Below are 22,867 nucleotides of genomic sequence, written 5' to 3'. Positions count from 1 at the left end.
GCATCAAACATTACGCTTGTGTCTCCATTAAAAATCAACAACCAATGCAATAACCAGTGTGTTTCATGAGGGTTTAATGACACGAACAACCTAAGCTAAAAACTGTTTTGAGTTTGCGAAATGGAAACCAAGTAAAAGGAAATCAGTATTCAGCATCGAGTATATTCAATATATTCAGTAGATTTTCAAGTTCGGACAGTAACCTTTGGATATGCGATAGTAATCTTTCGAATTGCTACGGTTAACTTTCAGCGTGTAACAGTAAACTTTTGAGTTGCAACAATAAACTTTCGGGTTGGGACATAAAACTTTCGAGTTGCGGCAGTAAACTATCGGGTTGGGACATAAAACTTTCGAGTTGCGGCGGTAAGCTTTTGAGTTGCGACAGTAAACTTTCGAGTTGCGGCAGTAAACTTTCGAGTTGCGGCAGTAAACTTCCGAGTTGCAGCAGTAAACTTTCGGGTTGGGACATAAAACTTTCGAGTTGCGGCGGTAAGCTTTTGAGTTGCGACAGTAAACTTTCGAGTTGCGGCAGTAAACTTTCGAGCTACCACAGTAAATTTTCGACTTGCAACAGCATACTTTGAGTTGCTACAGTGAACTTTCAATTTAGTTCTCAGGACTCGCTATCTTTCTATGATTGAAACAAAAAAAAAAGGATTGGAAGCGATGTGTTTAAGTCGTGACAAATCACATGGACATACAACTAGAAAAAAGATTACATTAACTTTAATTAGTTTTTTCCAGTAATTCTAAAGGAGCAATGCTTTTTGCAGTCAGTCTGTAAATACCTGGTCCTGGTTTTATTCATATTTCAAAAACTCAAAACTTGAGAACAATCCATTTATAACACACTCCATTTTTGATATTTTTAGTTTCGTTTTAAACCTTTGGTGTCCATTAGTTTAAAAATAATCTCTATTTCTTTATCGTCATGGCCAAATCCTATCAGAACCATTTTGTCACATCGTCTTGTTACGACCCAAACTTATGTGCAGAGAAACCAAATAAGCTCTGTATAGGCCTAAACGTATTTTCATCAAAGGTTAAGATTTGAACGCATCAATCGTGTAGATGGTTCAGAGGTAATTGATCGTCCATCTATACCTAATTAACTTTTCCAAGGATGTCATTAAATTTTGTTAATGATGCTTTGTAATGACTTATCAAAATGTTAAAATATATTTAGATAAAAGAAAAAAGGTCATGGAAGACGTATTTTTGATAAAACTGGTTTGAGCAGAAATAACAATATTTTGGTATAATTTGTGTGGTTGGTGTTGTGCTTGGAAAGAAAAAAAGATTCGCAAGGACGCTTGTATTTTAAGTGTGTTAAGTTATTTTAAAAAATAAAGTTGAGTGAAGAATATATTTAAAATTATGTTGGTAAGGTTAAATGTGTGGGGATTTGGCGCGCATAATTTCATAGTGTTGTTTTAAAAACGTGGGTGGTTCGTGAACTAACAAGTTGAATTATTACGCTGACTTCGTGGGGAAGTAGGTTAAGTATATTGACCTTATCATTAATATTGTCTAACAACATTTTTAGGGACTGAAATATACTTATATTTCATGAAAAATAAGTTTAAAAGTGCTAATTTTTAAGTTAGTAAAAACAGTGGTATTTTCTTTATAATTTTTTGGCTTCCTTTTCACTCAAATAGAAAGCAAAGAAACTTTGCATCGTGGATCTGTCGGTTAACAAACTTTTTTAATTTTAGAAATTTACCAATTAAGTAAGTAAACTGGTATTTTCCTCGTGCTAATTGTTTGCATCATGGGCGCCTTTAACTTTGTCTCCAGGGTCACTAATATCAACAGAGCAAACAGAAGCTCTGGATAAGATGTTATGTTAAAGTCAGTAGAACGTAACATATCTTTTTCGTTCCATGAGGAGTAGGCAAGACAAAGAAGCATAAATTTGGTCTCGTTCAACCTGATTTTTAGACGAAGTGAAAATGTCATACTCTAAGATTCTGAATAAAGTATTCTCGCTTAATATTAATTGACAATTAGCAACCCACCTCTCTTATTAGAAAAAATTCCTCTTACTTTTTGAATTTTTAATTTTTATAGAATGATTGCTTGTAACAGGAGTGTTTAAATTTTGTTTTAGACGTAAACAGAGAGATTTCGATGAGTTACTCGTATTTCATAAAGATGAACAATCTCAATTTTATACAACATTTTTTACTCTTTTACTAACACACTGGTGACGTGTTTTTCTTGTTTTCTGAGTGTGTGTAAATTTACACCACTTAAGAGCAGAACACACTACTATCTTTAACAATAGGTTGTAAACAACAAGATATACTTGTTAGTAGGTTAAAAAACGTTCTAAATACAAACTATCAGTGCATGTAACACACCTTACAAGTTCAATCTGCAATTTACACTATGAAATTTTCTGGAGCAGCACTCCAAAGTTTAGTATTTCGTACATATTTTACATACTCTGTACAGTCAGTAATTGAATATATCGATTGGTTACTTCTGCATTTCTCTACATTTCATTGTTTTTTAGTAGAATTTACTAACTAAGAAATATTTGTGTTCATTCATTTGGAATGTCAATAGAGATCCGATCTGGTGTACGTTTCCCCGTTTTAAATCGGATTCATAACTACTTTATAAAAAGGAAGGCAAAGATCAAAATAACAGTTCCAAAAATAGTGTTATGTTTGGTAACTGCCACTTCGTTTGGATTGAGTGTGTACTCCACCGTTGGTAATAATTGGTCAGAAAATATGGGTGTAGATGTTACTTACGGTTTGTGGAGAAAATGTTACGGTGAAAACGCGGAAATCTGTTACGCCTTACCCGACAAAAACAATCCACCTTGGTTAGTTGTATGTAAAGCAGCAACTGTTATTTGTTGTTGTTTAAATTTACTTGGTATTTTTACATCAGTGGCAACGTTATTGGACCATGCTGTTAAAGGGTATGTTACGTCAGCAGTCATGACTTTTGCCGCTATTTTTGTTGGGTCAGCGGTCGTTGTCTACAAGCTAAAATTAAAATGGCAGATAGAGAATCTGGAATGCGGTCTTCACTATTTTTGTGCATGGCTTTCCACAGTGTTTTCTGCTTTTTCAGCATTTCTGGGATGGTGTACTTTTTAACAGACGAAAGAAGAGACTGCGAGAATACATTTTGAAACTCGTAAAAAGAAAGTTGCTTTACCTACGATTACGAACATCATAAGATTGAGTAAACAACGAAGAAAAACAAAGTTATGTGTGTGGAACGAATTAAATTGTTTTGACACGTGGGAAGAACTTATGTGGTGATCCTTCGCTTAAAATTTTGAACTCTCATTATTGCCAATAGTGGTTTTTAATGTATGGTATAAAAGAAACAGATTTTTAAGGCTGTCTTTAGGGAAGCCTCCTTTTAAGGGTTCACTTCTTGTAATATACACGGGCGCTATTTTTATTTATGAAAACCTGTATATTCTGTAAAGTAGTTGCTTACATTCTCGGCCCCAGAGCTCCTTGAGATAACCACAAGGTTTTAATTTTAAAGAGCTCTGGGGACGAAAATGAGCTCAAAATTACTCAATGAAAGATTGTTTTAATGATCAAAATCAAAGTTCGTCCCAGTGCTTCTCTCAACCCAAGGTTTCGTATTACAAGTTAATCGTTCAACATATCATAGGTAAAAAAGAGACCTGGGGACGAGATTGCGTCAAGATTTCTATACAGGAGAAAGATTCCTGAGCATTAACAAGTTCGTTTCCACCATAAATATATCCGGCGGTGTGGTTTCACTAAAAGGTGACAGTATGATCAGCACTACTAATAGCTATCTGGCTAAAAGTTAATAAATTCTTCGACTTATTTTAGCAAGTTTCACTTTTCATTTATTTCGGTAATTACAAATATAAAACTTGCGTGCGTGTAGAGCCGGCAGGAAGGAAAAACGTTTCGTGCCTTCTCCTTTGGTGTTAAGGATTAGAAAATTTCGGAAATTCAAGAGTTAAAATTATTTGGGGGCGGATTTGGGTATACAAAAAAAACAAGCACTTATACTTTATGTAAATTATGCTTCTGCACAATGATTGTATAAAAAGTAATCAGCCTATATAAACAAATATATATATATTTATATATAATTAAATATGAACCCAGTTTTTCCATACTTCAAAAAGCATTCCATAGTAATAAAAGTAAAAAACGCAACATTACGGAACAAAGGCCTGGTTTACACTTGCTTGTTCACACTCAATTACATCTTCATAAATACAAAGTATCTAAAAATTAGACTGTTTTCAAAGACAGAATATATACTGGGCGTTTTATACTAAGTGGGCGTTTTTTGGCGTTTTATCATAGGGGCGTTTCATTAAATAGGCATTTCTTAAAGGGATGTTTTCCTAAACTCTTGTTGTAGAAAGTCGGACTGCACTCAATCTCACAAATATATAAGATATAAAATTAAATACTAGTTAAAAGAAAAAAATATATAAATTTATCATTCATCTCCCGTTGCAAATGCAACTTGAATATCTCTTTGTACGCTGCTTGGCATTTACACTTTCGTATAATCTATCAACGCTAATTTGTCTTGACGATCCATCCAATCACAGTTACAACAAGAGATGAACTTGCATTTGAAATACATAGCAAATAAAAACTTATCGATTTGATCGATATGAATAGGAAAGGAGGGCTGGGTTTGAAGTTGACATCACAATGAAAAATTGACATTTTTTAAATGACTTTTGAAGTCAATAATATGCACACTTCAATCAATGTTGTTCCTGGCGTGAAGTTGCAACCGATACTGTATGCAAGTAGCGAGACGTTGTACGTCTGTGTATCCGCTAAATTCGTGACATTCTAACACGAAACTGGTAGCCATTATAACCAGTCTGGGATTTCGCATCAGTACGTGAAATAAGGTCATAACAAGTTTAATGACAGGCCTTCTGATAAGAGGCTAAAATATTTGTTTATTTACAACTATTAAACCAAAGAAAAAAAAGAATAAGATTATTCAATATGAATTACCTTAAGAACCATATAATAGTAAAAACCAAGACTAGAAGTAATATACTAGAACCACACCACTCATTCCAAACATGGTCTTGTGCAATTTGAATTCGTTCAAAATTTCGTTTCTGATAGCACACTTAACCTTAACGAGATTAATTCCCGCAAAACGGATTTTTTCGTGGTTTTTGCGATAAATATTCGCGAATTATTATGGGCAATAAGAACAAATATTAATAAGAAACGCAGAAAAAATAAACAAACAGATATGGTAAAATTCGATATGGTAAAATTCAATATGTTCCATAAAATGTAAAAATGATAACTTCCTCTTCTCACGAATAGTTAAATTTTGATAAATTTTCGCGAAACTAGCGAAAAACCACGAAAATTAATCTCGTTAAAGTATTGCTAAGTAATAATAATAAAAATAAATAAGAATTTTCTCTTAAACTCAACAACACAGTCTGCAATCAGATGGTAACAATATATAATGAATAAAATTAAAAAGAACTTTTACAAGTCGTGAAAGCGATACTTTTTTTAGCTTGTATGTATGTGTTCAGAGAAATTGTTAAAATTATTTTTCCTTACAAAATTCTACCTAAAATATATATGTCTTAATTGAAGGGAGATCTTTACTTTTTACGCCTTCAAGGAAGTCTCTCCCACATGAATTTATACCTTGGATTTCAGCCACGTGACTATTTCATCGCAACGCCATATCAATCACGGTCGGTTCTGTTTGATAACGACGTGAAAACAGATCACTTCACAGATTGTGTTTTCGAGAGCAAACTTTTCGTTTTCGAAGTTTCGTCTACCGTAATATTCTCCCATAGCGTTTTACGCGCAAGAACGGTTCCTGACTTTCCCTCATCTTTCTAAATAATTAAGCAGTCTTGTCAATTACACAGCTTGTCTTTAGGTTATATTTTTATTTTGTTTAAAAAGGATGTTTTATTTAAATATAGTGCGATAGACTGCACAGGATGATAGAGTAATTAGTCTGCTTTTATGACGTTTTCGTAAGCTAACTTTAGCGAATGTTCAAACAAAATTTGACGTACGTTTATACGACATTGACGTATGTTCATGCAATTTGTCGGATATTCACACAATTTTGTCGTACGTCTATGCGACATTGAGAAATGATCATACAATTCTGTTGTATGTTCACACAATTTTGTCGTACGTTTATACGACATTGACGTATGTTCATGCAATTTGTCGGATATTCACACAATTTTGTCGTACGTCTATGCGACATTGAGAAATGATCATACAATTCTGTCGTATGTTCACACAATTTTGTCGTATGTTTATACGACATTGACGTACGTTCATTCAATTTTGTTGCATGTTCACACAATTTTGTCGTATGTTTATACATTTTTTTATGTTTATACAACATAGTGGTTACGTAGGTGAGTAAATAAATTTTGGAATATTGAATGGCAAATAAATTCGTGTCATCCTGTCCAGTCTTTGGTGAAAAGACATGCTATTATAATTACTATAAATACTTCCATTATTTATTAATTATATTGTATTATGATACCATATTCCTTTTATATTTTTCAGATCGTACTAATGTAAACACTATAGATACAAAAATATAAAATATAAATTATTATTACTTTATCTTTAAACTATTGTTATTATAATATAAACATTAGATTTAGCAAATCGGAAAATTTTTACTTGTCATACCTATCACGGGGTGAAAAAAGTATTCGTTATATTTGTAAACTCATTCACCCAGAAGATAAGGAGGTTCAGACTTTTTATTAAGAGCGCCTTTACTTTTTTATACGCTAAAACTAATCGAGTAAAAATTATATTCCATTATATTGTGTTTCTTTATTTTGGATTTTTAAACCAACACAAGATCAACACTACTAAGTTTAACGTTGTCTCGCTTTTCTTTAACTACAAAGGGAATATCGCACTGGTGAGCCAGATGGTTGTCTAACAGAGACGGGAGTCAAGTCCTGTTTTAGGGTTTAAATAGTCGAAATAATTGCAGGGCGGGGATAATCTACTGCTCGTGATTTTTTCGTCCCATCTTGTCATTACTTTAGTAATTATTGTTATTATCTTTAAATATATTAGATATTATTTCAAAGTTTTAAGTTTATCTTACATATCTGTTCGTTCTAGAAGGCGTTCTTGAAGTGATCTAAAACAGCAAAACAAAACATGTACGATGGAGTGGGAAACTAGCAATGAAAAGACGTGGAAGGGAAGTAGACATTGTTTCCCGAAGATTTTGCAGAACTCCTACGGGACATTGTCAAATATTTTTTGGACTGACTTAAGAAACTTTAGGGTTTATGTCCATCAAGGTTTTTTAGAAATTGTAGGAATCCAGATTTTAAAGATATTTTCACTTCCACTTTTCTTTCAGTGCTTTATTTCCCTGTCTCGTTTATTTCATCGTGTCTAGTACAAAAATATGGAACAACGTGCATGTCATCGTGCGTGTAGTGCATGGTTAAGCGAGGTGAATGATGATGTAAAATGGTAGCGTGAGATACGAACAAGTGATTTTAATGAAAAATGCATGCAATTTTATTAGTGGCACCTTAAAAGAAATATCAATATGTGAATCATGAAAATAAGCAGAGATGACTTTTAAAACACTTGACTAAAAATCACACAAAGGGCTTATTTTACTTGCAAGAATTTGAACCCCTACTCCGCGAAACATATTGTAGTTAACGTAAAAGCGCAAAAGAAATTCTTCGCATTATCTTTTTGCGTTACGTATAGTTCACTATAAATGATATTTCTTTCAAAGTGTCCACCAACATTATAAATTACCAAAGCCGTCAATCAAAACCAAGAACTGGACGAAAATGAATGAAGAATGAGCATGGTATTGGAAAAGGAACCCACCCAAACCCACCCACTAGAACCACTCTGACATACAAGTTGTTTTTAAGGATGGAATTACATCCGTGTCGAGCCAAATATATCTGAGTCAAACCTTCAGAAGGGTAGCTAATTTAGGATTCCGTTTGCCATCCAGTTCTGCGATAGATCGAGCTATTACCTCCGATCGTTCCTCTAAATTAGACCATCGTTTTTTAGGATCGCGTTCTCGAAGGCGCGTCTTGACAGCATCACTATCCGTATGCCGCCTTGTTGACGTTGATCCGTCAGTATTTCGTCGTGGAAGGCTTTTGTGGTGCGGAGCTACAAAAAACATGTTATACACAAACATTTAACACTTGTTAACAAAACAAGTACAGTACCCTTTACAAAATATCCGAAGCACACACGTGGTCTGGGTAATCGAGATTCGAGTAGTCCAGATCCCGATACTTGAGTATGTATAGTACACAAGCTTACCTCACTCAAAAGTTACGTATTTGTTCATTCACAAATAAGATCGTACTTACCACGTGACTAGAGAGTGATACTTAAAAACCTTTCACGAAAAAAAGTGTCTTACATTTCTCTTTCTTTTCTTTCTCGTATACTTCTTTTCGTTTGGTTTGTTTTATATTGTTTATTTCTTGGTGCAGGTCCACAATCTCAGATTGCAACTCCGATACACGGTGGCTTTCCTCCGTTTTCTCGCGCTGCGATTTTTCACGATAATACTCGATCCGGCGCTCGTATCGTTCGATCTGTTCTTGTATTTCCTTTAACTTTTTTTGCGACTCATCCTCGAGCAGACTTTCGTTTTCCGATAAAGTATCTAGCGTTTGTTGACTTAATTCTACCGATGAGGAACCCTGATCGTAACCGCCTTTTAAATCCGATATGACTTTCTGCAAAAGCTGAATTTTATCTTTTAGCTCCTTCGTGTCAGTGTCGTATTTTATTTCAAAGTCAAGTAACCTCGACTGCACTGCTTCTTTCTCGGAGATCAATTCTTTCATTTTCGTTGCGTCAGATTTTCTTTCCGACACGCTGTGACGGCGCAATCCTTCTTTGTAACTCATTTTCAATTTTTCGTCATACTGCTGTCGTATATCTTCAACATCTTTTTGTTGAGCTTGCATAAGTAGTTCTTTCTCTTCTCTATGCTTCGACTTTAAGTGTTCGATTTCTTTTTCGTGTTTCTCTTTCTGCTCTTTCAACTGTCGCGTGACAGTAGACTGGTCGACAGACGATTTTCGCGATGCCGGTGACGTCCCGTCGACGTCACTCGAACTACGTTTCTTTATATCGCCTATCTCCTTCTCGTAGAAAACCCGTAACTTCTCCACTTCTTTTTTATGCTCCTTTGAAAGTTCTTCGATCTCCTCTTCATATTCAACTTTCAGATTCTCACAAACAATCTCCAGCTCCTTGATACGTTCGCTCTCCTTCGCAGCAGCTTCCATGTTTTCGCTGCGGTTAACTCGTTCATACTGTTTTATATCCTGCTCATGTCGCTCCTTTATGTCATCGATGAGCGCTTCAAGTTTCAACACTTTATCCGTCATATCTTCAATGGCTTCTCTTTTCTCCGTCCTTAGCTGCATAGAAAACGTCTCCATCTCATCATCTCTGCTAGAACGAAGCTCTTCGAGAGCTTTCTCTAAGTCGCGATTCTTTTCCTGCAGCTCCTCGTTTATTTTCAATGTTTCGTTCACGTTATTCCCATCATCAACTCCTAATTTATCGATATATGCTTGTAATTCTATTTGATGCTTTCGGTCTATCTCTTCAAGCTCTATTTGCATTTGGTAAATTTTCGAACCCATTTCTTCGTTTCGTCGCAGCGCGAAGAAGTTCGCCGAGTCGGCACGTTTAAGCTTGAGTTCATAGCTGCTTTTCTCTTTTTTAAAACCCGCATTCAAATCCTCGATTTCAGTTTCAAGCTCTTTAATTCTTGCTTGTAAATCCAAAATGGTATCCGAGTAGTTACCTTGTTTTAAAGAGGAGATAACAATAGCCATGTCTTGGCGAACTTGATTGAGCTCTTCTTCATGTTCTTCAGCTTGTAAATCGAGTTTTTCTTCGTACTCTTGCCTAATGTTTTCAATTTCATCGACAGACACCGTCTTTTTAAACTTTGAATCTACCTCTTTAAAGCTACTTCGACTGCCACTAGAATCCTAAAAGAAGTTTGGGAAAGTTTATGGCATGACAAAAGAAAGCCAGAATACATATTCTTAGAAAAAGAAATTACAATGTTTGGTTAAAAACGTAATTACAATGCCTGATTTGTTAAAATAATAAATCACGCTGCCTAATTGGTTAAAAACAATCTAGTTTGTTAGTTATAATACTGAAAGTCATGAAGACTAACTAAAAACAGTACGAAAAAAAACTACTATGGCCTATATAAAGACGTTCCCAAAGTTTACCACAGTCTCGACAACATCTCTGCTTGTGTACCGACAAATCAGAATTTTCATAAAATTAAAAAACAAGAAGAGACTTTTTCAAGAGAAGTATGTGATAGCTTGCACACAACCTCCACTCCTCCACACATGCAAACTGGTTGAGGCGTGCTGTTGAAAACATATGCTAAATGGAAAATTCAAAGGTTGCTGATATCAGTGTAGAACACCTGTGAACACACCTAAAACACTTGAATTGTGCTTTTTCTGTTGCACATGTTATAAAATACTTCCGATAACGCCTGTTACTCTAAATGACCCTATGTGGACAATCACACTGGAAGGGTCATCCTGAGAAGATGAAATAAGCATCCGCCATAAGAGTGAGTGTAAAATATTACCTTCGGTTTTCTCGAAGGTCTTTCGTAAATCTGTCTCGGCATTTTAAAGAAAATCGAAATTACAGCTACGAGTGCAGTGAAAAAAGCGAATGTTATCATTAAATAAACCAGGTGAAACGAATCCCATCCATCGAGACAATATATAAAGCCTCAATTATTATGTACATTGTTATTCCGAAAAATAATCTCGTATATAAAAAATTTCTTTAAGAGTTGAACTCTCATCATGCAACACTTCGAAATTCTCTTTTCTCACAACATTTCAACTTTCATATCTGAAACACAAAAATCACGGTGCGCACACAGGACGCCGTTGACACTAACAGTGAAGTATCCACCGAAAGAAAAGCACGACCCCCTGAATATAAAGTAATGTGAAAGGATAGCAGGGGTAAATGTACACGTGATTGTAAAACAGAATAAAAACAAGCATGTGGAAAAACAAGTTTTTAAAAAAAATTAAAGAATGTTTGCCAGCATCCTGTGAATAATTCTAAACACATGTTAACACACTCCATAAGCTATGTCCTTCCTGTTAAAGGATAAAACTAATTCGATCACGTGACAAGACATGAATGATTGGAATTTAAGTGAAAATCCAAAATAGTAAAGACGTTTTCACTTGATTAGTGATTTGAACGATCAAAAAAAAAGCGGAACTTGGATCAGGAATAAAGATATGACATTAGATCATAAAACCGGAGTAGGAACACAGAATATGTGTTTTGAAACAACACGAAAACGTGAAAGACAAGTCGATTGTAACACGATTGTATGAGTCATATATAAAACAATTTTCACACTCACAACACAAGAATGTGGCAGTATAAACAACCAACCGCACCTGCTACGCTTTTAAAGCACTAAAAAGAGTAGTGGAACCTGGTTGGCCTCCAAAACGAAATTTGTCAACAATGCTACTACAATTTGTTAATATAAATGCCCTTCCAAATAGATGTCCAAACTCGAGAAAAAAAGAACGCTTAGTGTAATAATTCGATAACGCCCAGGGCGTTTTATAGCGCATTCACGTTAACTGGAAAAACGGTATGATGACATAAAGCGCGACATAAAATATATAATTTTAATCTTTTTTAGTGAAGTTTCTACGTAGATACAAAAATAGCTGTGAAACACAAACAGATGCTTCGGTAAAATACTCACAGATTCATCATTGTCATCATATCGCGAGCTGTTTGTAGCGTCCCTCAGTATCATCATGTCACGGATTGTATCTTCCATTTCAGTACGATGAGCCTCCTATAAAAACGAAAATCTTAATCAATAAGATCTGCTACATTTGCCACAACACAAACGTTCCAACCACGCCCATTTTCCCGTTATTTCGAAATACTTATTCTAGAGTTTACAAAGCGGCATGTCTCATTTTAGGAGAAATATCTTTGGTATATTCTGGTAGGCATTTCTCAAAATGTTCTATGATGTGTAGTAGCTATTTCTAAAAACTTTTACTGAAGATGGAAATAATTTTAAAAAAACTCGTGAAACACTTGATTAAAGCCTAAATTGCCAAAATAATAACCTGCTTTACGATTTAAGTATGTTACACTTGGTCTCTGTTTGAAAACGAGGCACAAATGCTTGGATTTTTATTTGGATTGTAATTATATGTAAAAATGATGTAATTCACACATCTTCGTCATTAAATTCGTATTAATTAGAAAAACTCTCAAACCTTTTCCATCTCCAGTTCTTCTTCATACTGCTGCTTGTTGTCTATCAATTCTTGTTCCAGTTTAATAATCCTTTCTTCAAGTAAACTGCTTTCAGCCTGTGGTTCTTGACTACTTCCAAAATCTCCTGCTGCTAGTGTTGCCTAGTAACAAGATAAAAGTGTGTTAGACTAAAAAAGAAAGCTTGGTTCTGTTTTCAAATCATTCTCTGAATAATTATAATAATTATTTGCGCGTGTGTTGGGAAAAAATCCAACTGTAAGGGAACGTATTTTTTTTCAAACTATAAAAATATTTTCTTTTGGTTTATTGTTATTATTGAAATTTGTTAACCCCCCCCCCCCCCTCCCCGATAGCCTCTTCAGTTCCTATTTGTACTGCTATCAACAAGGGTCCCTCGAAGGGAGTCTTAATGTATTTAAAGCTGCCATTTGAGCTACCAAAGTCTTGCAAGCACAGCAATCGGTGCACTAGAAAACCGCATAAGATATCAATCCTATTCTTCTGCTGAACGCTAGATAGAAAGGATAGATTCACACTTTTATAGTCTCTGGCATCACTCGCCCAGGTTTTGGATTCAAGACCTCCCGCATTGGAAGTGAAAACTCTACCACTAGGCTATCGAAGCCTGGCCGAGAAAGTATTTATTTCCTTGATTCAAATTTAACGGGGTAGACACTCCAACATACACACCAGGAAGAACACACAAGAAATAACACAAATATAATTTTTAGAAAGAGTGCTGCAAGAAGTTCTGTAAAAATTTTCATGGAAGTTGACAGAAAATGTTCTTTAAGATAATTTTGATCTAATTTTTTCTCGAGCTTTTTTTTATACCTGTCTGAACCCTATAAAGATCGTATGATTACAAACTGGCATTCGGTTGCCTAAGTAAACCATTGAAAATGTTGTGTTTCTATGCAGTTCTAGAAACATTATGTAGAAGTTAGGAGTTTCTATGGCATTCCAGGATGGTGAACATCTGTTCAACATACCCAACCATCTGGTCGCCTCACCTGTAGAACAGTCGCCATGTCATCTTTCATTTGTTCCTTTTCCCTGTCAAAGTTGTCCTGACATTCCTTCAGTTTCAAGTCACATTCTTTGCGTGTTTCTTCAATCTCCATCTCAAGATCTTGAATACGATTCAACATGTCCATGCTACTGTTGTCTCCATTGAAAGCTGTCTTCAGTTCAGCTTGAAACTGGTTTTGAAGAAGTGTAACATCTTTCTCGTAACTAAGGTAAAACGAAACAGAATACTCATCAAGATTGTGCACTCCATCACAGGGGTTAAAACTTTTTTACTTACCTTACTTTGTCGTCCTTATTTACCTTATTGTCCCGATAGCAAATAGGTAAAAAATGTAATTTATAGTTTTCCATGGGCTAATCTAATAAAAGTCAAGTTGTGCCGTTCTCCTGATCAGATTAAATATGTTAATTTTTTCAAGCTGACACCCTGAAGATAAGAGGGCTAGTTGAGTGGTTAACTATTTTTAATGCAAAAAATTCCTTTACATAAGATCAAACGTGAAGTTCTAAAGGAGTTTGATGACGATTTTGAGAACGAATAACAAAAAAAAACCCTCTCCATTGACAGGTAATAAGAAAAGCATCAATCACCTATACCACGACTTACATTTCTTGCTGCTTCTGCAATTCCTCTTCCAGTTTTTGAACCTGCATTACCAGGTCTTCACTCTCCTCGCTTACTCCAGCTGAAAATGACCGTCTGCGTAAACTATCCACTTCTTTTTGTGCTTCTGCACGAACCCGCTCCAGTTCATTTTGATGACTAGCCTTCAACTCTGATATATCCGACTGCAACATGAGTATCTTAGCGGTCAGTTTTTGTTCATTTGGTGCAATTCCCTTATTAGCATCTTCATCTTCCTGAAGGCCTGCGCTACCCTCAGGTTGTGGCCGATCACCACTTCTATTTAACTCAATCACATTTTGTAGTTCCTGTACTTTGCCTTTCGATTCAGACAGAGAACCTTCCAACTCTTTAATATAAGCACTAGTAACTTCAACTAAATTAATGACATTCTTACGTTCTCTTTCTAGCTCGTCTGCTTTTGATTGGAGCGATTCTTGTGATTCCATGATTTGAGTTTGCAGATCTTCAATACGTACAACCAAAGTGTTATACTTCGAGATGTAATCATCTTCAGTGTTACTTTGTTGCTCCAATTCTTCAGCAAGTTCAATAACCTTTTCCTCACTATCTAGTAGCCGCTTACCAAGATCTTTAACTTGTTTTTCATAAGAAGAACATAATTTCTTATATTGCTCAACGGATTCAGGTTCACTAGACATACTACTTTTTGGTGTTACAAAAATATCGTCCGACTCCTTGCGTAACAAAGGCTTACTTGAATCACTTATGTCTATATTATAAGAATCAATAATACTTTTAATTTCTTGTGTTATCACAATTCCACTGTCCCTGTCATGTTTTCCACTACCTAAAAGAGATCCCTTCTCTCTTAGACTGCTCATAACATCTTCAAATTTCTCAGAGGACAAACGAAGTTGTCGTTCCAGTTGGCGAATTTTTACTTTTAATCCATGGTTTTCAGTATGCAGCAAATCGTATCTCTCGTCACCATCATCATCCACAGAAGCATATGAACTACGCTTACTACTCTGTGCTTCTTTTAATGAATCCCGTTCACTTGTTACTCTCTTGCATCGCTCTTCCATTTCTGATAACAAACTAGAACGTTCATTCAATAATGCTTCTGCATTTTTACGAGCATTGATTTCTTCGTTAAGGCTCTCCTGTATGTCAGCTATTTTAATTTCAGCCATAGTAAACCTGCCACGCAACTCGTTAAAATTATCTTTGTTCTCGTTTCTCTCACGCAAAAAGTTTTCAATTTCTCCCTCAGCTTTTTTTAAGTCCTCCTTCATTTGTTTAGTGTCGTCTTTAAATTTCTTTTCTAATTCACCCATCTCACCATACTGTTTGTCTTTCAAGTTCGTCACTTCATTACAGTACTTTTCCTCAGCTTCAGACAACTTCTGTTCTAACTCCTTAATTTTCTTTTCATAGTCAAGCTTTTCACTGTTTGTTATTAAAGACTCAATACTACCCAAAGCTTTTTTAGCTTCAATAGATTTAAAACTTTCCATATTCAAATGTTTCACTCGAGCTTCAAGTTCGGTATTTTTGGCGTTTAATTTTTCGTTATCTATAGTAAGTTTTTTTGACAATGCTTCCAACTCAATCATGCACTCAATTTTGTTCTTCAGGTCGATCGACTTACCTAATTGCAAATCACGCTCCTCGTCTTCATCTTCAGAATTATCACTATCCTCTGCAAATGTTTGTAATTGTTCTTTTAAAACCACTTCTCGTATTTTAATCATCTCTAATTCTTGTTTCACTTGATGCAACGCCTTACTTTGATCTGCATTTGTTTTTTCTAAATCTTTCACAATATCTTCTAATGTCTCACAACGTTTAGATTTTTTGGTGTATGTTTTTTCAAATTCTTTCAGTCTGTCTATTTCTCTAGTTAGCTCGTGAATTTTTAATTGTCTATCACTAAGCTTGTGGGTGGCATCTGAAAGTTTGCATTGCAAATCATTAATAACTTTATAACTATCTGAATTACTCTTCATCGCATGTTGTAATTCTTTAACTTTCTCCTCGACTTGATGCAACTTTTTATCCTTCTCAAGTAATGATGACTCTGCTTCCTTAAAGCGAGAACGATAATAATCAGCATACTTAGTATCAGCATCGTGTTCGGATAGATCACTCGGAGGTGTTTGAGAGTCGAACGATGATGATGAATCTCCAGACTGTGACCTTGGTGGCGCTATAACACTACTCATTCTACGACGTGGCCCCTCTTCTAATTTTATTCTTCGTTCTCTCTCTATAGACAATTCTGTTGTGGCATTCTTTAGCTTCCCCTCAGTTTCGGTGAGCTTCCTTTGGTTGTCGCTGAGGCGTGTTTCTAATTCTTGCAGTAAAGACCGAGTATACTTTGCAACTTTTGATCGACTTTCATTCGCTTTTTCTAACTCTTTCGATTTTAAGAATAGTTCACGCTCTATGCGCTTCAGCCTATCCTTGAGCACAAGAAATTTATCTTCTAAGTGCTGTGCATCGCTACTAAGAACATCAGCAGCACTGGGTCTTGTGACACTTTCAGTAGAAGAAGAAGGTTTTACATTTTCACCGTTAAAGAAGAGTTCATTTGATGCTGCTGGAATTATCAGGCCTTTTGGGAGTTCCTTTTGTTCTTTATGAGCACTTAAATCCTTGTTTAGCTGTTCAATTTTAGCTTTGTGAACTGCGATAATACTATTAGCCTCTTGTAGTTTCTCCTTTGTCATTGAAAGTTCCTTGTTTTGCATCAATAATTTACCGCTGTTCATTTTTAACTTTTTCTGTGTTTCGTTGTACTCATCTTGAAGCTTGAGAAACTCCTGACGCGACTCTGCTAATTCTGAGACAGTATCTACACAGGCCCCAGCACGTTTGAAGGCTTGTGAATTTGTTACATATTCTTTCCAGTAATTGACTTCCAGTTCTAATTTTCTCCGTTGATCTTCAGTTTTGGAAAGCTTCATGTTCTCCTCTTCAAGCTTCGCTACTTGACTTCGAAGAGACTCCATCTAAAAAAAAATATTGAAGATAATTAGAAACCTTATGCTGCAACTGAATGAGAAAGACAAGAAAGTAAAAGCACTCAAGCTTATCTGGTTAATCTATTGATATCATTAGTGCATTTTTAATCCCCAATTTTATTTTTAGAACTCGTTATAGTTTCACCTTTAATACAGCAAAAAAACTTTTTGTCTTTGTTATGAAGGAAATATATTCATAATATATATATAACGATCTAGACAAGTTAACCACTGGATTTATAGAAGCAAATCTTTGTTTGAAATCTTTGAAAGAATTTATTATTTTTACTCATAACACAACAGCAAACCACTATGTTAAAAAATACATAGTAATAAACTTATTTTAGAACTTGAAGAAGGTAATCTTATATTTTTAAAAATTTTATTTTAAACATGTGATTTATAATTTGAAATATTTTTATTATTTATTATTATTTACCTCTTGTTCATATTTAAACACATACATCTTTACCAGGTTAGAGTTTTATCCACTAAAACATTTAAAACATTATATTAACGTTTGTGACAACACACTGTTCTTAACATTATTTTTACAAGTTAAATCCTCCGCCCTATATTGCAACACGAACACCAAAATGTTGACACTTCTCAGTTTTAATTTAATCCTTCAAAGGACAAAAGTTTTATGTACTTATTCGTGATATTTCGTTTGAAGGCACAGTTAAAATGTAAACAAAATATTCAAAGTTAAGTACATGTTACATAGTTATAATGTTATTCCTTTCAGATTACAATTTGTTTATACTTATATATTTATATTTATACTTACTTCTTTTAGTTTGAAAAAAATATCATGTAGATATACATAATAAAACATTAAACAGTTACAACAAAACAATAGAATCAAAAGGTTGAACTTAAAAGAACATATCTTCTATGACTCAACGTAATATTCACATGCATGCTTAACTTTCTTTCTTTCTTTCTGTAATAACAGTATCACATTTTTATTAAAATTAAGTTCCATTATGTTATCTGAAAGATACAACAGAACATTTTTCTTATTTTTTATTGTTCTAAACAAAAGACCTGTTGCTTTTAACCTATATCTGATATTCTTATAAAACACATTCTTATAAAAAAAATTATGTGGTTTGTTTGGGGAACCCTAGCGTAATTTTAAGGATTCTGGGCAGCCATTTTGCCATTTATTGTGTCTATTTATATTAAATTTAGTTGTAAAGAGAAAGTTCCAAGCCACATGCAGAGAAATGTGAGTGCAGAAAAGAAGTGTCAAAATACAGAAGAGAAGTGTGAGAATACGAGAACTGTCTGGATTATAGAAAAGAAGTGCTTTTAAATTGGAAAAGAAATGATTTGTAGAGGCCATCATAGAAAATATTTTATCTTAAATTAATTAAGCCTACTATGATATCTAAAAAACACAAAAAGAACAAAAAAATTATAACTTGAAATGATGAGAAACAGCTTTTAAAGAATATCAAAGGTTTGAAAGAATATCAAAGTATGTTGTCTATTTTGTTTTGTTGACAATGTTGGACATAACTTTTATTTTTTTAAAAAAGGACAAATAACTTACAACCAGACAGACTTCTTTGTTTCGCATCATGCAAACATAGTCTGCATTCTATTCTCACCCAGACAGTCTTTCGTTGAAGGAAATCACAAAAAAAAAATTAAGCAATGAGTTCGCAAAACTGAAACAAAACTTAACCACGATTACAAAAAAAGTAAATTCCACCCAGCAAACAACAATGGCAAAATAAAACTTCACAGACTAACAATAAAGTAAACAATAATAATCTGCAAACAGATAAAACAAAAAATGAAATGAAAAGACAAATTCATTATACATACACTTCGATCTCTCGATTTATTAAACATCTTGATTTTCAATAATTTTTAAAAACGGTTTGCACTCTAAGGTCAAGGTCAAATAATCACTGCAGTTCAAGTGAATTTTTTACTTTATTAGCGGACAATATATACACTGTATTTAATGTTATCAGTGACAACTGTTTTAAAACGAATTAAGAAGGGAAATAACTGTTAAAATTAATAAATCAGTTTAAAAAATGTCAAAAAGAAAACTTTGAAAGTAAATAAATAAACACAGTTGTTTTTGTACACTTATATTTTTTATGTAAACGATTAGCTTATAAAAGTGTCTTCATACTTTTAACAGAATAAAAAAACAAACCCATATATAAAATATATATTGGTAAAAATATTAGGAGAGGAAAATTCTAGTGCAAACAGGGATTTTAACTAACCCTATTCACATTGGGAATTTTTTGTATCAAATATTATGGGTGAATGAGGGTGAATTTAACAACCTCAAATAACTTTTGAACGACTTAAACTATGTTGATAAAGCTTGGGTCAAATCTAGTATAGCATAAAAGAGATTGATCAGTCATAAAAAACATTTTTGCAAAAATCGGCAATTTTGCTATGATGCCATCTTTTTTCAGAAAATACCACTGATTATTAAAGGTCAAATAGATTGATTTGTAAGAAAAAAAACTAGACTAAAAAAATCAGCAATTTTAGCTGGGGTCACATCTAGCAAGGTTTTATGACATCTTCCAAAATAAAATTTAAAAAAATTTTTCATTAAAAGTTGCTAAATGGAAAAATATGTCCAAGTTTTAGCCCTGCTGTAGCAGTATTTACAAAAGAAGTAAATTGGTGATGGATTCCTAATATCCCTGCCAAAAAAAAACTGGATTTTAGAAATAAAAATATCACTGAGCAGTTGATTTAGAAATAATTTAGAACTTTGTAGAAGAGTAGCTTATAAAGCAAATTATTTGACAGTTGAAAAATTACCACAATCAGAAATTTCGAACCATTCACAGTATGTAAATCCTTAACATTTCTTTTCCTTAAAATTTCTGGTTGGCTGTGAAGGCTGAAAATTTATTTCAATTTTGTTAGAATAAGTAAAAAAAATTTAAAACCATTTTAAACAATTGTTAAGGCTGGAATACACATATACTTAGGATTAGTAAGAGGGTTAAACCTGACTCTTGACTCACAAAGAAAATAAGTTTTTCAGTTTTTTACCTAGGTATTTTTACTTGTCAGTTTTGTAAGTTGTGCCTATTTTTTGGTTAAAGATGGATCTTTTTCATACTTTTTTACTTGACATCATGAAATCAAAGTGTAAAATCACTCCTATCCCGCTTTTCTTATTATCATCCACCTCTTCCCTAGTTTAGGTATTCCATTAAGTTTTCAAATTTAACGGCTTCGTAGGATGGCATTGACATTGCCATTATCACAACAAATCGGAACTGCAAAAAGGCTTTTGAAATAAAATGTAAATACTACTGAATTTACTGAAAGATGAATTTTTGTTTTCTTTGTTTAGTTGACTTTACATTTAAATTGGCTTTACATGTGTCTTGTATGCATTAAAAAGCATTGTCAGTTCACCCATGTCACAATTGTCAGAATTAAAATTTACATTTCAAAAACAAAATTTTATCCGAACTGAATGTCTTTTTTTTTCACGCTGTAAAGAAGAACTCAAATCAATCCCCTGCTTTCTAAACAGTAAATGTGATTGCAAACAGACATGTAGTGGACAACTTTGCTTGCTTGCATGTTTAAACAGTATCAACAAGAAATATCTCATTGTCTTGTGTGCTTCGGCTTTTGTTTCACAATATTCTATATTAATTTTTATGTATATGTCAATATTAATGATTATCTGGTTAACCTGAAATTAAGCACTGGATGGATGCTTAAGTGCAGGTCACCGTGATGCATATTTAGGTGAAGCTCTTAGTACTAATATATTCTACGCTACACATTCATTGAATTATTATTAAAAAGAGAACTTCCTGCGACCATGGTTAAAAGAAAAACACAGGGAATCCTAGTAAAAAATTCAGTTTTAAAATAAAAACAAAGGCTTCATCCAGAATTTGAATCTCATAAAAAATACTTTCCCATTCTATTCATACAAAAATCGAATTAACCTATTTTTTGACAGCAAAAAATTAAATATCATCCCATGAAGTATTATTGAATAAATACTGGTTGTTTAACATACACATTTTTGCATCTGTAATCATGTTGAACACTTTTTGTAGCAATAGAAAATTTTTTTAATACCAAAAAGATAATTCATGCAAAGTAAAGAATCTATAATCGTATTCCCATTATAGAAATGAACAAACTCAATAATTTGGTCACCTTAACAGCGAATGTATATATATATCAGTGATCAACATTTCCTCTTCATCAAACTTATATACAAATAAAGTTTTTTTTCTTTCATCAGTTTTGCCAAAACAGATAAAAAATCTCCACAACTTTTTGCAGTAAAATATTTCGTATTTTACATGTGTTGATCATTTCTTCATTAGATATTACCAAATTATTATTTTTGTTATTGTTATTAATTTAAATAAATTCCTAACAATAATTCTATGATAAAAACTTCATTTTTTCACTGCCTTTTAATAAAAATAACAATATTTACAATCTTTTATAAACATTAAAAAATAAGGCAACAAAAAGGTAAATTTTTTTTAGGTTGTTACGCAAGATTCTATTTGTTTCCTTTAAGGAATTGTAAAGTAAAATTAAGCCTAATACTTTCAACAACAAGTAACAGATTTACCAAAACATTACCATCTTCTTTTACAATGCAACTTATGCCCCATTTTGATTAAACTCAGTGAAGAATTCTACTTAAGATATTGAATAACAATTAAATAATTAATATAGTTAAGATTGGCTTTTTAATAAGGATGTATTATTTCTGTGAAAGCAATATCAATTAATAATTGAAAACCATTCAACTATTTCCCGATTCTTAATTTTCAGACATATTTATAAAGTTGAAAATAATGCAAGGTTACAGGTTCACAGATTTTCTAAGGATGACTGAAACTTGTAAATAATCATGACTGTTAATTTTTTTGTTTATCCAGGATGTCCTTTTTCTACAGGTTTCAACTTTTGTTTCATCCACCTAATGCTATATAAAAATGTCAAATTTCATAAGTTATACTCTCTATCCTGATCCTATGTGCCAAACAAGGATTTGCACTGCTATAATAGGCATCATTGCTGAGGTGTAAAACAACTTTTATTCAAACAAAAAAGTACTACAAAATATACAAGGTTCAGAACATCCTGCTGAATTTAATTCTGGCAAATCTTTTTTATCAAATCATACCTGTTGTCGATCCGAGTCACTTTGCACTGATGAGATAGACGAAGATCTAGAATGCCGATTACTTGCAGTCAAATGAGCTGCAGCTGGCATAGAGAGTTGTTTCTGAACTTTCGGTTTACTGTAGTTGCCTGCATTAGATCTTAGTGCTGATGCAGTGCCTAAAAATAATAAAAAACTGGTGTACACAATGTAATATAACATAGTGTGAAGTTTGCAATGGTGTTTACAAAAAGTGTCAGCGTGCCTGGAATGACAAGAATCTTTTTTATATTACAAAACTTCAAGGAAAGTTCAATCATATCAAGTAAAAATAAATGACAAAATTTAAAAATTCCATACACAACACGTTTAGTACAACACAATTAATAGTTTGTTTATTCTTATGATATTCTTTCTTTAAAATAGCATCAAAATGCATTCATTCTTTTAGTTTAACATACTTGTTGTCCGTCTGATGGGAGCAGCAACAAAAGAGCTAAATTCTTTCCACCAGTTTTCATAATCAACTTTAGTCATGGTTTTGAAGTAAAATGTATCGCGTAACGTTTTAACACCAAAACAAAGTGTTTCACCAAGTTCAATCTTGCCGTCCAACATACGAATAAATTCCTGTAGCATCATGGAGCTAATAACATTGTCTTTTTTTGCCTGTAAACAACAAAAT

The 22,867-nt window shown here is 33.5% G+C and overlaps 1 protein-coding gene across 4 annotated transcripts in view; it reads right to left on the bottom strand.

Moving 5' to 3' along the window:
• Positions 1–4,025: 4,025 nt before the first annotated feature.
• LOC130649610 (golgin subfamily A member 4-like) overlaps positions 4,026–22,867 on the bottom strand; it is a 28,327-nt gene continuing 9,485 nt past the window's right edge. The window contains exons 4-13 of one of the 4 annotated variants that reach the window (XM_057455929.1): positions 22,644–22,851; positions 22,204–22,361; positions 14,017–17,012; positions 13,391–13,613; positions 12,377–12,517; positions 11,845–11,940; positions 8,455–10,051; positions 8,053–8,195; positions 7,141–7,176; positions 4,026–5,878 (exon numbers count right to left, since the gene is read on the bottom strand). In XM_057455929.1, the coding sequence (XP_057311912.1) occupies positions 5,762–5,878; positions 7,141–7,176; positions 8,053–8,195; positions 8,455–10,051; positions 11,845–11,940; positions 12,377–12,517; positions 13,391–13,613; positions 14,017–17,012; positions 22,204–22,361; positions 22,644–22,851 (5,715 nt within the window). In that variant the 3' untranslated portion in view covers positions 4,026–5,761. Of the gene's footprint in view, positions 5,879–7,140; positions 7,177–7,986; positions 8,196–8,454; positions 10,052–11,844; positions 11,941–12,376; positions 12,518–13,390; positions 13,614–14,016; positions 17,013–17,463; positions 17,664–22,203; positions 22,362–22,643; positions 22,852–22,867 lie in introns of those variants that run through there. The other 3 variants (XM_057455928.1, XM_057455930.1, XM_057455931.1) reach the window with 3 other exon arrangements.

This window comes from Hydractinia symbiolongicarpus, chromosome 7, assembly GCF_029227915.1.
Source record: "Hydractinia symbiolongicarpus strain clone_291-10 chromosome 7, HSymV2.1, whole genome shotgun sequence".
Lineage (NCBI taxonomy): Eukaryota > Metazoa > Cnidaria > Hydrozoa > Anthoathecata > Hydractiniidae > Hydractinia > Hydractinia symbiolongicarpus.
The sequence above is the reverse complement of the archived record's forward strand: the minus strand, read 5'-3'. Positions and strand labels throughout refer to the sequence as shown.